This window comes from Ambystoma mexicanum, chromosome 4p (assembly GCF_040938575.1).
Source record: "Ambystoma mexicanum isolate Mex_15411 chromosome 4p, UKY_AmexF1_1, whole genome shotgun sequence".
NCBI classification, from domain to species: domain Eukaryota; kingdom Metazoa; phylum Chordata; class Amphibia; order Caudata; family Ambystomatidae; genus Ambystoma; species Ambystoma mexicanum.
This window is the reverse complement of record NC_090927.1, coordinates 468,220,602-468,233,447: the sequence shown is the minus strand read 5'-3', so window position 1 is coordinate 468,233,447 and position 12,846 is coordinate 468,220,602. Positions and strand designations below refer to the sequence as shown.

The 12,846-nt window shown below is 41.8% G+C and overlaps 1 protein-coding gene across 2 annotated transcripts in view; it reads right to left on the bottom strand.

The window, feature by feature from the left end:
- ADAM17 (ADAM metallopeptidase domain 17) overlaps nucleotides 1-12,846 on the bottom strand; it is a 1,432,827-nt gene that overhangs the window by 648,389 nt on the left and 771,592 nt on the right. For both annotated transcript variants that reach the window (XM_069605995.1, XM_069605996.1), the window contains exon 10: nucleotides 7,357-7,445. In XM_069605995.1, the coding sequence (XP_069462096.1) occupies nucleotides 7,357-7,445 (89 nt within the window). The remainder of the gene's footprint in view (nucleotides 1-7,356; nucleotides 7,446-12,846) is intronic.

Below are 12,846 nucleotides of genomic sequence, written 5' to 3'. Positions count from 1 at the left end.
GTTTCACTCATAGGCTCCATTACGCTCAAGTGGGCGTGCTATATAAGCAGGAGCCTGTGCGCACAGCGCGCGCGCACACACGTGGAGTCCACGCTGAGTCCCGCTTTGCCGCTTCGCCGTGGTGACCGGTCACGGGTTGCGGGTGCTCCCTTTCTTAATTTTCAGGTTATTTCTTGCTCTGTGTTTTTTTTTTTCTTTTCTCTTTTTTTTATATGAGCATTTGATTTCTTCCTAAGTGGTATTGTCATCTGTGAAGTTGTATAAATTGGTGGCCGGAGTGCTTTGGAACTCACTCCTTTTTTGTGTACGCCTCTTGTCCCTGGCAGTGTGCAAGAGGGTTAGCTGGTAGGTCCTGATGTCTCGTGTCTTGTACACGCTTAAATCGGACATGCCAGGAGTACCGGCCCAAAATCATTCTGACAATAATGTTATTCCTTCGCCGACCAGAAATGCAACGCCTAAGGTATCTTTATCAAATGACTCATACAAAACTCCAGTCAATGGGCAGATTCCCAAATCGAGTGATGAAAAAGAGATCTTCCCGAATTTCCAAGAAATCGATAACCCTTACTCCATTTATCAAAACTCCCTCACAAAACCGGGACATTAGACATTTCTATGAAAAAATAAATGACTCTTCAGCTGTGACTCAAGCTCCTGTCCAGTCTGAAAAAACTCCTCAGCCAGTTAAAAAACCTTTACTTGAGTCTACAAATACATTGTACCTTGATTCTAATGTGTTAAATCCTTCTGTGATCATTTCTGATCAAACATTACTGACAATTCCTCAATCTCCTAACAAAATCTCACAGCGCAAAAGAATGGAAACGGTAGTCGAAGAAACCTTGAAGAGATGGATCGCAAGCTAGCTCTCCAAACAACCAAAATTGACCAGATAGGCGAATGGATGCAACGTTGCTCCCATGAATCGACCTCTCCTGATAATATGAAGAACGTAATGCAAAGACTCACTGCTTTAGAAAATTTAAATTGCTATGGCCCGTTGTTTGCTGTACAGCAAAAATCAAATATCATGCAGAGATTCTCAGGGTTAGAACAAAATTATACTGCTTATCCACAGAGCTCAGTCACCCCCAAGACAGCTTTGCCCACCTTCACGAAAATAATACGCTCTGTGGAGTGTGCAGATGGCTCAAGTGATAAGAAAAATGACTTGTGGATCAGTGTTGATTCACCTCAAAGACCTGATCACACTGTCCCTAACAAAACTATTATGAATGAAGAGTGCTGTTCCAACCCAAGAAAACCCTAGTTCTAAAAAGAACCAAAACATCGACATTTTAAATGTCTGCGGTGAGAAAGACTAGTAAAGAAAACACTAAAAGTACTCAAAAGTAAAAATTCCTCTATTGTGCCCACCAATCTGTCTACAGCTCCCTTAGCCAATCCTATTCAGAGTTTGAGAGACGCTAAAGACATTGTCTCTCCACAAAACCCGCCTGTGGCCATAGAGTCTTCCGTTATTCCCCCAATTGGTCCCCCGGTTGCAAGCATGTCTCAAGCCTTTCCCGGTAGATATACTCCACTGAACGATCTCGTTGAACTCCTTGATCATGACTCAGCTCAGGTACTGCCCCAACAGCCCCATACTTCGGTTGAAGCTTCTACCTTACTCTCGACTCAAGCTACTGTTGTGAGTTCCAGTCGACACATAGTCCCCGCAGCTCCAGCAGGTTTTGAAGATCGGTTGTCTGCCCTGAAATCGGTGGTAGACGCATATCTTGTTAGAAGGCTGGCCGAAGTGATCCCAGAGGCTAGCCAAGAGAGCGTTAAATCTGTTTCCACTGGAATAACCCGTTCAGCAATGTCGCAAGATGGTCGTCTCTTTAGAGATCATTCCATAGCCTGCTCAAAAAATGTTCCCCCAGAGAAAGCGCATAATAATCATCTTCTCCCATGTCAAAACAAGATGAACTCTAATGTGAATCCTGTGAACTCTGCTTTAAATCCCAAAACTCAGGTACATAACCAAAAAGACCCCAAAACACAACGATTCAACTCCTTTCACACCTTGATTTTAAAGTGTCGTGATGGTCCTTTTGCTAAATAAGATTTGTGTCGTTCAAGTGCTTTGAACATTTTTGCTGACATTCAGTCGTTGGAAGACCTGACCTCGAGTGATTTTGACCAAATTGAGTTCCTCTGTGAAAAAAACTTATCAATTGTTAGGTTATGGATCAAATCGGGGCAGGTCCGAAATACATTATGGAAAGCGAAAATGGACCTTTTCAGCATGGGCTTTTTGCTTGCTTTAGATCCAGCCCGTCAACATTTTCAAGAGACTAAAAAACAGACGGAAAAAGCAGTCCAGATGTCGGTCAGACTGCGCATGTCCATTTTGCACTGTTGACAGTTCTCAGAATATGTTGAGCGCAAAAAGCCAATCATAACCACCAATAACTAAGAAAAGCGAAACCATCTCGCTGGCAAGCTGGAATACAAGAGGCTTCTCACACCTACAATGGGCCTCCAATGATCAATTGAATAGCTTTGATATCGTAGCTCCGCAAGAAACTTGGATGCTACAAGCACCCCTTTGGGATGACTATGCTCTTAGACTGCTGCCTGCAGTTACGTCAGGCAAAGGTAGACCCACGGCCGGCTTATTAGCTGCAGTCAAATCCAGTAGGAACTTCCAAATTGAGGAGTGGTTTTCTCCGAATAGATTTATTCAATTGGTCAAGATCACTCATGGAACACAAGTATATGCACTCATTAATCTTTATCGTAATCCTGCTGGTATTACTGATGATGCTTTCTATCGTGCCTGATCACTGGTTTTTGAAATAATTTCCCAGCATGAGATCTCAGGCACCATGTTGGTAGATGACTTGAATCGTGTGTGTCTTCCGACATATAACAGGGGAGTGTGTAATGCAAGTCGGAGGTGGAACATAAAGATCTAAACCTAAGAATGACGAATGGAGCTATCTTGGGTGACATTCCGCCCCAACAAACGTGGGAGAGGGGAGTCTCAAGATCTACTATTGATTATGTTTATGTGAGTGACAGTATATTTGCAAATGCCACCAAATTTGAGATTATAAAGCAAACATATAGTGACCATCATTTACTCTCACTCCAATGGTCTTCCTCATGCCAAACCGATACCTTTTCTCAAAAGTGGTCCAAACAAATTCTGACAGTTAACAACGGCAGAAATTGTTTTCATTGATCCCCTGATAAACTCTTTTCTTTAAATACGGCCATCTTAAAAAATCAAAGTACAAATGGTGTTGCATCACATGTCGATGTGTTGGACACATTCAGAAACATTTTATCTCTAAATAACAGACAACCTCGCTCTCATATTCATGGCTTTGATCTGGCGCTACAAGAACGTAAAACCTTGTTAAGAAAAGAAATACGCAATCTTCACAAATTGCCGCCAGTTGACCAGCTCAAAGCTATCAAAACAGCAAAATGTTCATATTGAAATTGGACCCGCTCCAGAAAAGCCCTTCTTTTCCAAAATGACAGTGAAAAATTCCTGTCTGCTTGCTACACGAAAAATTCTGCACAAGTGTGGCAATTGTTGAACAAGTGTAATTCCTCTTCTCAAGTGGAGCACCAATTGAATGGTGTTTCAGAAACACAATGGGTAATGCACTTTTCTCAATTATATGCTGACAACAAAATGATTGAGTATGAATACACTTATAGAACATCTTCATGTTGGTACTTGGATTGCACCACAGACATTGTGCACGATTTCATAAATAAGTCATCTTCCTCAAGAGCCGCCGGGCCTGATGGCCTGACGAATTACATGCTCAAACAAAACCCAAAAGAATGGGCGACTATATTAAACAACACTTTTCAACACATCTTACTAACTAAAACAATTCCAAAATCATGGCGCACATCCTTAATTGTCCCCATTTATAAAAAGGGTGACCGTAAGGATCCCAAATGCTATCGCCCGATTGCTCTTTTGGATGCGCCTGGCAAGATTTTTTCTCGTTTGGTTCTAAAAGAGTTCAATCATTGGACCACTAAAGTAAATCAGCGTGATCCTGCACAGACAGGCTTTGTAGCAGGATTGGGGACTGCAGTGAATTTAATCACTCTTCATGCCATCAAACATCGAGCTCAAAGGACTAAACAACCCATCTATTTTGCGTTTGTAGATCTGCATTCTGCCTTTGATTCAGTCTCTAGACCCCAACTTATGGATAAATTGATAAAGGCAGACTGCCCGTCGACCCTAAGTGATATCATCTTTGCATTGCATTCAAACACCTCAGTCTCCATAAGATTGAACTTAGAGGGACTACTGTCATCAGCAGTGCTCACCGAACGGGGACTCAGGCAGGGATGCACCCTTGCCTCAGCGTTGTTTAATTTCTTTATTAATGATGTCAGAAGGGTCTTTGATGAGGTTTGTGGGGATGCTCCAAAATTGCATAACATCGAGGTGAAAGCACTTTGGTATGCTGATGACTTGGTGTTAATTTCTAAAACGCCCATTGGTCTTCAAAACCTCTTAACAGCACTGTGCTTGCACTTTCGTACTAATGAGTTGATAGTAAATAGAAAGAAAACTCAAGTTGTTGTATATGCACCGAAAGGCAAGCGCAGTCACAGAATGGACTGGAAAATTGAACACATAAGTCTAGAAGTGGTCCCTAATTATGTTTATCTAGGCCTCATATTTGATGGTCCTGCATCATTTCAGTCCCAGCTAACCAAAATCGAATTCAAATTAACTGCTGCAATACGTCAGACAAGACTCATCATGTTCAAGTATGGCAAATTTTCTATTAAATCTGCTCTTATATTTTGGACTCAAAATGTCATTCCCACCATTTTATATGGTTTAGAAACATACAATGTAATTCAACCAGCGTTTTTTAATGTATTGGAAGCAAGATTTTAGCGTGCGACACTCCATCTTCGGCAATGTACCCCTGGGGCGATGATTCGTTATGAATTAGGACTTACTTCTCTAATGGCTATGTATAATTGGTGTTTATGTAGCTTATTTAGAAAATGTTTGGTGTCCGCTCTGAATAAGTCTACCCTAGCCACAGTATCCAGTTATTTGCTTTCGTCTCCTCATGAGTTCCCTAAAACATGGTCCAAAAACATCTTGTCCATAATGCTAAAAACTCTTGTCTCTAACCCGGACAGAACAAAGAAAAAGCTTTACATGATGGACTGGATCGATACCAGATCCTCCTGTCTGAGGTACAAAGACTTTGACTCGTCTGTGTTTGCCCCTAAACGCTACAGAGAAATGGCTTCCTATCTCTGTAAAGCTCCTTCTCCTGCCATCAGAAATGCAATATTGCGTATTCGTTTCAACCTATGCCCCACCCGTGAAATCCAAGCACGCAGGAAAGAGATTGCTCCTGAAATCACAGGGTGTCGCTTCTGTAAAAATGCAATAATTGTAGAAACCTTAGAGCATGTTATAGTAGACTGTCCAGATCTTATGCATTTAAGACAAATTCATTTCATAAAACACTTGGCTTATTTTAGTCAAATGAGGCATGAAAATAGATGGCTTGCAATCCCCGCCACTAATTGTATGAGTATAAGATTGGCAACAGTTAACTTTTTGCGTGCACTAAACTTGGTATAATGGTCTGAATTCTAGTGAGAAATGTCTTATGAAGTCTGTGCGAACTATATATGCTGCCCTTTCAATCAACTTCTGGAATTTATTCAATCAAATTGACGTTTATGTAGTTCCGATTTATGAATTGCAATTGTGGTCCTTAAAAAGGAAAAAAATCTACTGTAAATGTAATCAACTAGTAGTTGTGACGATTGTTATGTTTGCTTCTATATTTTATTGTGCTCCAGAAAGGATTTTTAATTTTTTGAATTGATTACTAAACAGTCCGAGGGTGTCCTTGTGCAAAGTGTATAGGACTTGAATGTTAAATGTCTTTTTCCCTATGCTTAGCATTTGTGCTGTTTGACATTTCTGTTCCTATATTTTATTGTGTTTCAGAAAAGATTTTTAACTCTGCATGTATTGTTAATTAAGTTGAGGACGTCCTCCTGTAAATTGTGAAAGGAAGTGAATGTTAATTGTTTTTTTTTGTTTTGTCATTATGCTCTGTAACTTTTTGATAAATTGTCTTTTCATATCTGAAAAAGTTGATTAAATTCAGCTAAATTCAATTAAAAAAAATAAATAAATAGAAACCAAGAGGCCACAGGGGCCATCTTGCCTTCCATCAGAAATCCACTGATTCATATGGCTTGGCCTGGGTATGCCAAAATGGAGGATACTGAGAGCACCTGTCAAATTCAGCCTAGAGATGCCACCAGCCCATACCATGCTCTCTGGGCCACACTTGTGCCCATAAACGTACAGTAGGGGTACAGGTTTGTACCACCACCCATGGGTGCCATAAGGGTATCCCAAGGGTTTCTGTTCAACACAACCAAAAAGAGGAAGAGCTGCACTGCCAGGAGTCCCAACTGGACTCTTGTGCAGATAACACAGAACACACATAAGGGAGCACAGGACAAGGACATGGAGGCCATGTCCCTCCAATGCATTTCCAGCATCAAAGTAGGTAATTGTAATACAAAAACAAATACAATTAGTGGGGCTGCATTTTAAACATTAATTTACAAAACATAGATTACTGCAAGAAAATATTTTCAGAAAGCATACAATATCGAAGTGCCATGTATATTTCCACTCAAATAGATGACATTGTAAGAAAGTCGTAGAAAGTCTATAAACAGCTTATTTTGCTGCCCAGTTTCGATCAATGCCTGTGACATTTCTTAAAAGAATCCCAACTTTGCAACCAGTTATTGCCATGTGTTGCCAGTATATCTCGGTCAAAACGGCAATAAGAATACCAAAATATCACAAAACCTTACATTTTGCAGGGAGAAACGGACATAAAACGTGGTTGAAATGAAAATCCTGCGTGAAAAGACTCTCATAACGCCCTTTTCGTATTATGTCAGTTATGTCAAATGAAATTCAAATATTCAAGAAACAATAAACAGTGTGAATCTGCCATGGATAGACTGTACACATTCAATTACAAGTGAAGCCAGAGTTTGAAAATAAAACAGATTGTGTGTATTGAAGGGCAATGTTTTCTTTAGTGGTTAAAAACAAGAATACAGATAAATAAGCACTTGGTGCCAGAGTATTTTCTGCATATATTTACAAGAGAAAGCCTTCTACGGAAAACCCCTCGAGTAGATCTTTCAGACACTTCAGAAAATGTGCAGAAATAGGTCCGCGCACGTATTTGTTGAATTTGTGAAATGACTAGAGACTACGAAAATTATTTAGGAGAAACACGTGCATATACTAGTTCCTGATAGAACCCTTTTGCAGGTTTACAATACCTTTGTAAGGATGGTTTTGCCATAGTTTTTTGTGCTGGTTAGGCCCGTGTTCAGAAATATTGGTTTTCTTGTTTTTTCACTTTCATACGCTGCAAGAGAAAAACAAATACAATTAATAAATTAGTATGGATTCCATTATATTTGTTCAGTCTCATACAAGTTCACGCTCATTCTTTTGTAAACTCTTCGCACCACTGAAAACAAGGTGCACTCTATAAAAACACAATCTACACAACATGGCCACTGTGCACATTGGAGCTGTGACCAAGAGTGCTGAGCCCCACTGGCAACGATGACTTGACCGCAGCAGGAACATGGGCAACAAAAGTGCGTCTGAAATGATATCTTCCTGTAATATGGGTGTAGTATTCAAGGAAGCCTGCGTAACTGAGCAGGGTTCATGGAATAGACGCTTGAAAAACCTGCTGCTGATACCTCAACATTTTAGAACTGTTTCTATTTTTTTGGCTGAGAGGATCCCGTTGCTAAAAGCTAGTGCCGCTTTGGCAGGAACAAGGATACCTATTTATCGAAGTTTTCTAAACACGCATACACACGTTGCAATTACTGATGAAGCTAATATTTATAGTGAGGACCTTAAGAAAGTAAATTTGGAAGATGGTGTGCAACATATATACTTATGATTGTGTGTGATAAAATAGGGGCACCGTACTTCTCAGAAGAGGGCCCAATAATGGACTGGCTATGTAGGTTCCAACTACCTTGAAGCCGTCTTGCCTAGGTATTTAGCAAGTTGGATGCAGTCTGGGAATGTGGCATTTATCAGCAGGCCTTCCTTGCTTTTATAATTACTTCTGTTAAAAAATAAACGTATTACTGTTTTTGTTTTCTTCATGTACTTTTTTATTGGCATTTTCATAAGCAACTTTTTAAACTCCCTCTCCACCCCCTACCCCAAGTCCCACCCTTGCCCCCTCCACCCTTGTCCCAACCATAGTCCAACATTTGCCTCTGTTATCCCCATCAGTTTTAAAGTTAAACGTCCCGCAGAAATTACATTGCATTCCTGCATATGGAGTTCTCTTCCCCACCTCACTAGACCTCTGAGACCATTGCCTATCTTCCTTATTCATACCACTCCCAAGAGTTTCATTTTTCTTGGAGACCATACACCCCTGGAGTCCTTTTGTAGAAATATCATCACCAAATGCCAGTCTGCTACACATCCTTGCTGGTTTCCTTGTAGGGATTAAGATGCCCATTCCAGAGCGACAGAATGCCACACCTTTCCCCCCCATTCGTGTTCCATCAGCGGTTCCTTTGATTTCCACTTCTGTGCAATCACCAGTGCCCCCGGCATACTTTACGTTGCGCTTTCGGAGGTAGATCGCCAAATAGTCCCCCCAGTCCTAGGATGGCAAAACCCATGTTACTCTTTCCCTTCGTCCACACCATTTCTTCAATTGCCTCCATGATCTTTCCCCAGAATTGTTGAATCCAAGAGCATTACCACCATATAGGACTCCATGACCCCTCCTCACCACATTCCCTTCAGCATTACTTTGACATCTTCGGGAAGATCCTATGTAAGGCTGCCAGGGTAAGATGCAACTGGAACATCAGTTTTAGCCACATCTCCTGTACTTGGATGGATCTAGTGTGTTTGGGGATGGTATCCCAAGGTGTGTCCATGCTAATTCTTCTATCGTCTCGCCCAGTGATTCTTCCCATTGCCTCATATATCGCCTATATCTGCCTCCTCATTTTGTTTAATATACTTAATTGTTCCCACAATATGTTTGTCTGTGGAGTCCGATAGTAGCAATTTCTCAAAGGGAGTTGGGGGTCTTACCGCCACTTTACTCATGGCTGGGTTTAGCAGCCAGTGTCTTATTTGTGTATACCTGAATCTCTCCCCTTCCTCCAACCCAAACTCAAGTTTACACTGGGTAAACTATTTAATCTCCATTCCTACAAACATGTCACCTAGCTTAAAGCATCCCCCTTCTCCCATTTGCTAAAACTAGTCCCCCTTTTTCCCGGAGAGAATTGGGGCTTGCGAAAAGATAGGAGTGAATGGAGACGGGAATGTTGTGAAGCCCACCCTATCGATCAATTCGTCCCACAAGTCCCCAACCAGGGAGACAATCATGCTGCAATAAAGATTATGTGGTCTGTGCCTCTTGGGTCGCCAAAGTATTTCCTCAAGATGGCTTCCTACTTTTGCCTTGTCCATTTGCCTCCATACCTTTTTCCTGTCATCTTTTAACCAGTCTCCGATCACCCTGATCTGTGCTGCCAGATAGTATGTCCGAATATCTAGTTCTCCCATCCAGCCACCGTTCTTTGGCATGGTCAATACTCGTCTGGCTATTCTAGATTTTTTGTTGTTCCATACACATTTCCCTGTGTACTTTTGGAGTGTTCTGCAAAAGGACCCAGGGATTTTCATTGGTAACGTTGTTAAGTAATATAGGAGTTTTGGAAGTATCACCATTTTCAACACATTAATCCTTCCTATCCATGAAATCATCATTGGCCCGTCTTCCTAATGGTTACCGGTTGGGGGGGAATAGTTTGCTTTGGCTGGGTATTTTGTGTCTTTAGTTATGTTCACTCCCAAGTATTTTATGGCTTTGCCTGCCCAGCTATACGGATAAAGGTTTTTAAGTTCCTGTTCTTTCTCTAACGATAATGTTAAATTCAAGGCCTCAGATTTATTAATGTTAATTTTCAGCCCAGCTACTAACCCAAATTTTGCCAGTTCGCTATTCAATGCCCTATTAGATTTTTCAGGGTCAGTAATTGTCAGGAGCATGTCATCCGTTAATGCAGCTATTTTATGGACCTTTCCTCCAAATGGTATCCCTTCTATTTCTGGTGTTGCCCTTATTGCAGCCAGAAGCAGTTTGAGATGAATCGCATACAACAAAGGAGATAATTGGCAGCCCTGCTTTGTTCTTCTAGATACTTTTACAGGTCCTGAGAGCTGTATGTTAATCATTAACCGCAGCATCGGATTGGAGTAGTATGCTTTTATCACTGAGATTATTTTAGTCGCAAACCCCATTTTTTCCATTGTGGAGAACAAGGATTGCCACTCCATTCTATCGAAAGCTTTTTCAGCATCTAAATTAAGAGGGCCAGAGTGTTCATTATATTAACCTTTTCTAATAAGTGCGCTATTCTCCTCGTATTAGCAGCGGTTTGTTTACCTCTTATGAAGCAAGATTGGTCGGTGCCTATCAATGTCAGGAGAAGGTGGTCTATCTTTGAGGCTTGTATTTTCGTATTAATCTTAGCATCAATATTAATTAATGCTATAGGCCTGTAGGGTTTACAACTCGTCAGGTCTTTCAGTGGTGGTGGTATTTTCCCCGTCCTACCAAAGTTATTAAAGAACTGCACCAACTGAGGGATCAGTTGTTCCCTACATGTTTTATAAAATTCAGCCGTAAAACCATCAGGCCCTGGGGTTTTGTTAACTGCAGTGAAGTTATGGCACTACAGACCTCCTCCACCGTAATTGCTTGGTCTAGGTCCAATCTATCTTGTTCTGTTAATGTTGGAAGGTCACATTTCTCGAGATATTCCTCATGGGTCTGCCCTAGGGGGTTATCGGATTTATATAGGCCGAATAGAATTCTGTAATTTCCTTAGTTATCCCAGTTAGCTCTGAGCTCTCCCCTCCCTTTTGTAGTTTAAATCTTGTTATGGTTCCACTTTTCTCTTCCTTTCTTAAAAGTCTAGCCAGTAGCCTATCCGCCTTGTTTGCTTTTACATAGTATTTCTGTTTGAGATACAGGAGGGCTCTTTCTGCCTCCCTTGTCGTAAAATTTCTAGTTGTCCCTTTATCGCCCAATATTCCCTGCGTGTTTCTACACGATCTCTAACCCCCATTTTAGACATGACCCTTTTCAATTTTTCCTCCAAGTCCCTTTCCCCTTTTTATCCTCTCCTTAGCTCTTCGGACTTTAACCACGATAATTTTCCCTCTAATCGTGGCTTAGAAGGTACCCCTCCTAATGTTTAATCCTGTATCTCCTGGTTATTGTCTTGAAAGAACTCTTCTATGCATGCTCTTATTTCCTCCCTCAATGTTTCATCTTTAAAAACGTAGGTAGGATATTTCAATTTCCACAACTCAGGGTTCGATTCCATTCTCGTCACTCTCATTGCGATAGGGGCACGATCTGCTAATGCTATAGCACCCACATCAATCTCTAGGACCTTACCCAACAGACTTCGAGATAGCCACATGTAGTCTATCCTAGAAGAGGTCCTATGGACATGGGAGAAAAATGTGTACCCTTTGGTCTCCCCCCTCTTTTCCCTACAGCAATCTACCAGTGCCCGCCCTACCTGCACACTGATCTACTCCCGGGTCCCACGCCATATTGAAGTCCCCAGACAAGATGATTTGTCCCGTCGCTAATTTTTCTAATTTAGCCAGCCTCTGCTATATAAACCTGTCCTGTCCCGAGTTGGGTGCATAGATTGTAGCTACCGTGTAAAGCTCCCCCTTCCCTGGACTACCACTGCCAAGTATCTCCCACTTTCATCCTTTTCCCATTTTAAAGCTGTAAGTTTGAGGTTATCTCGTAGGATTATCAGGACCCCTTTCTTCTCCCTCGTCTCATTGGATTGAAGAAGCTACCTGTAGCCCTGGAACCTAATTTTGTGCTTGTCGCTAGTTTGCACATGCGTTTCCTGTAGAGTGAGGATATCCGTTTTTTCTCTTCCTAGGAATCTTTCCAGTTTCTTCCTTTTCAGGGGGGAATTCAGGCCGTTGATATTCTGAGATATAATGCATATATGGTTGACTCTAGCCATTTTCTAAACCTCTTATTTACCTAATCATGTACCCCTTGTGTTCTTGATTGGGACCCCCCCTTCTCCCTCCCTACAACAACCCTTCCCCACCCCGCCGCACCCTCCCCTCCCACCTGACTGGGCGGACTCAACCGGCTTCTAGTCCCTCCCGAATCGCCTTCTCGGGGGTTAAGCCCGTTTCCTATCCCAGCCGTACAAAGTGCAGGCTCTCAGAAGACCATCTAGTGATCCCAAATCCTGCCTTCCACACTGCCCCGAACACCTTCAACCTTTCTCAGACGCCCTGCCCAGGCTTATCCAGTGATACATTAAAGAGCAATTTTCTTCATGTGGCAATGGGGTCCTTCGGTATCTTCTTAGAGTTCCTTCGCTTCACTGTAGTCCATTCCCACCTCTTTTTTATCGCAGGACCTATTTCCTTGGGCCCTCTAGATCTGGCCTCCTTCTCCTCCTCTATCCCAAAGATATTCGCACCTTCACTACAGGAAGTGACCCGATGTTGATGTCCTTCCCATTGAAATACTAAACCAAAGGGAAAGGTCCATCTATATCTTATGTCTTTCCCACAAAGGAATCCCACCACTAAGGCCATTTTCCTCCTTTTCATGAAAGTTATTAGGGACAGGTCCTGAAAGAGCTGTATCTCAGAGCCATTGTAATTTAACTTCTTCATTTTTCTCGCCGCTAGTAAGATCT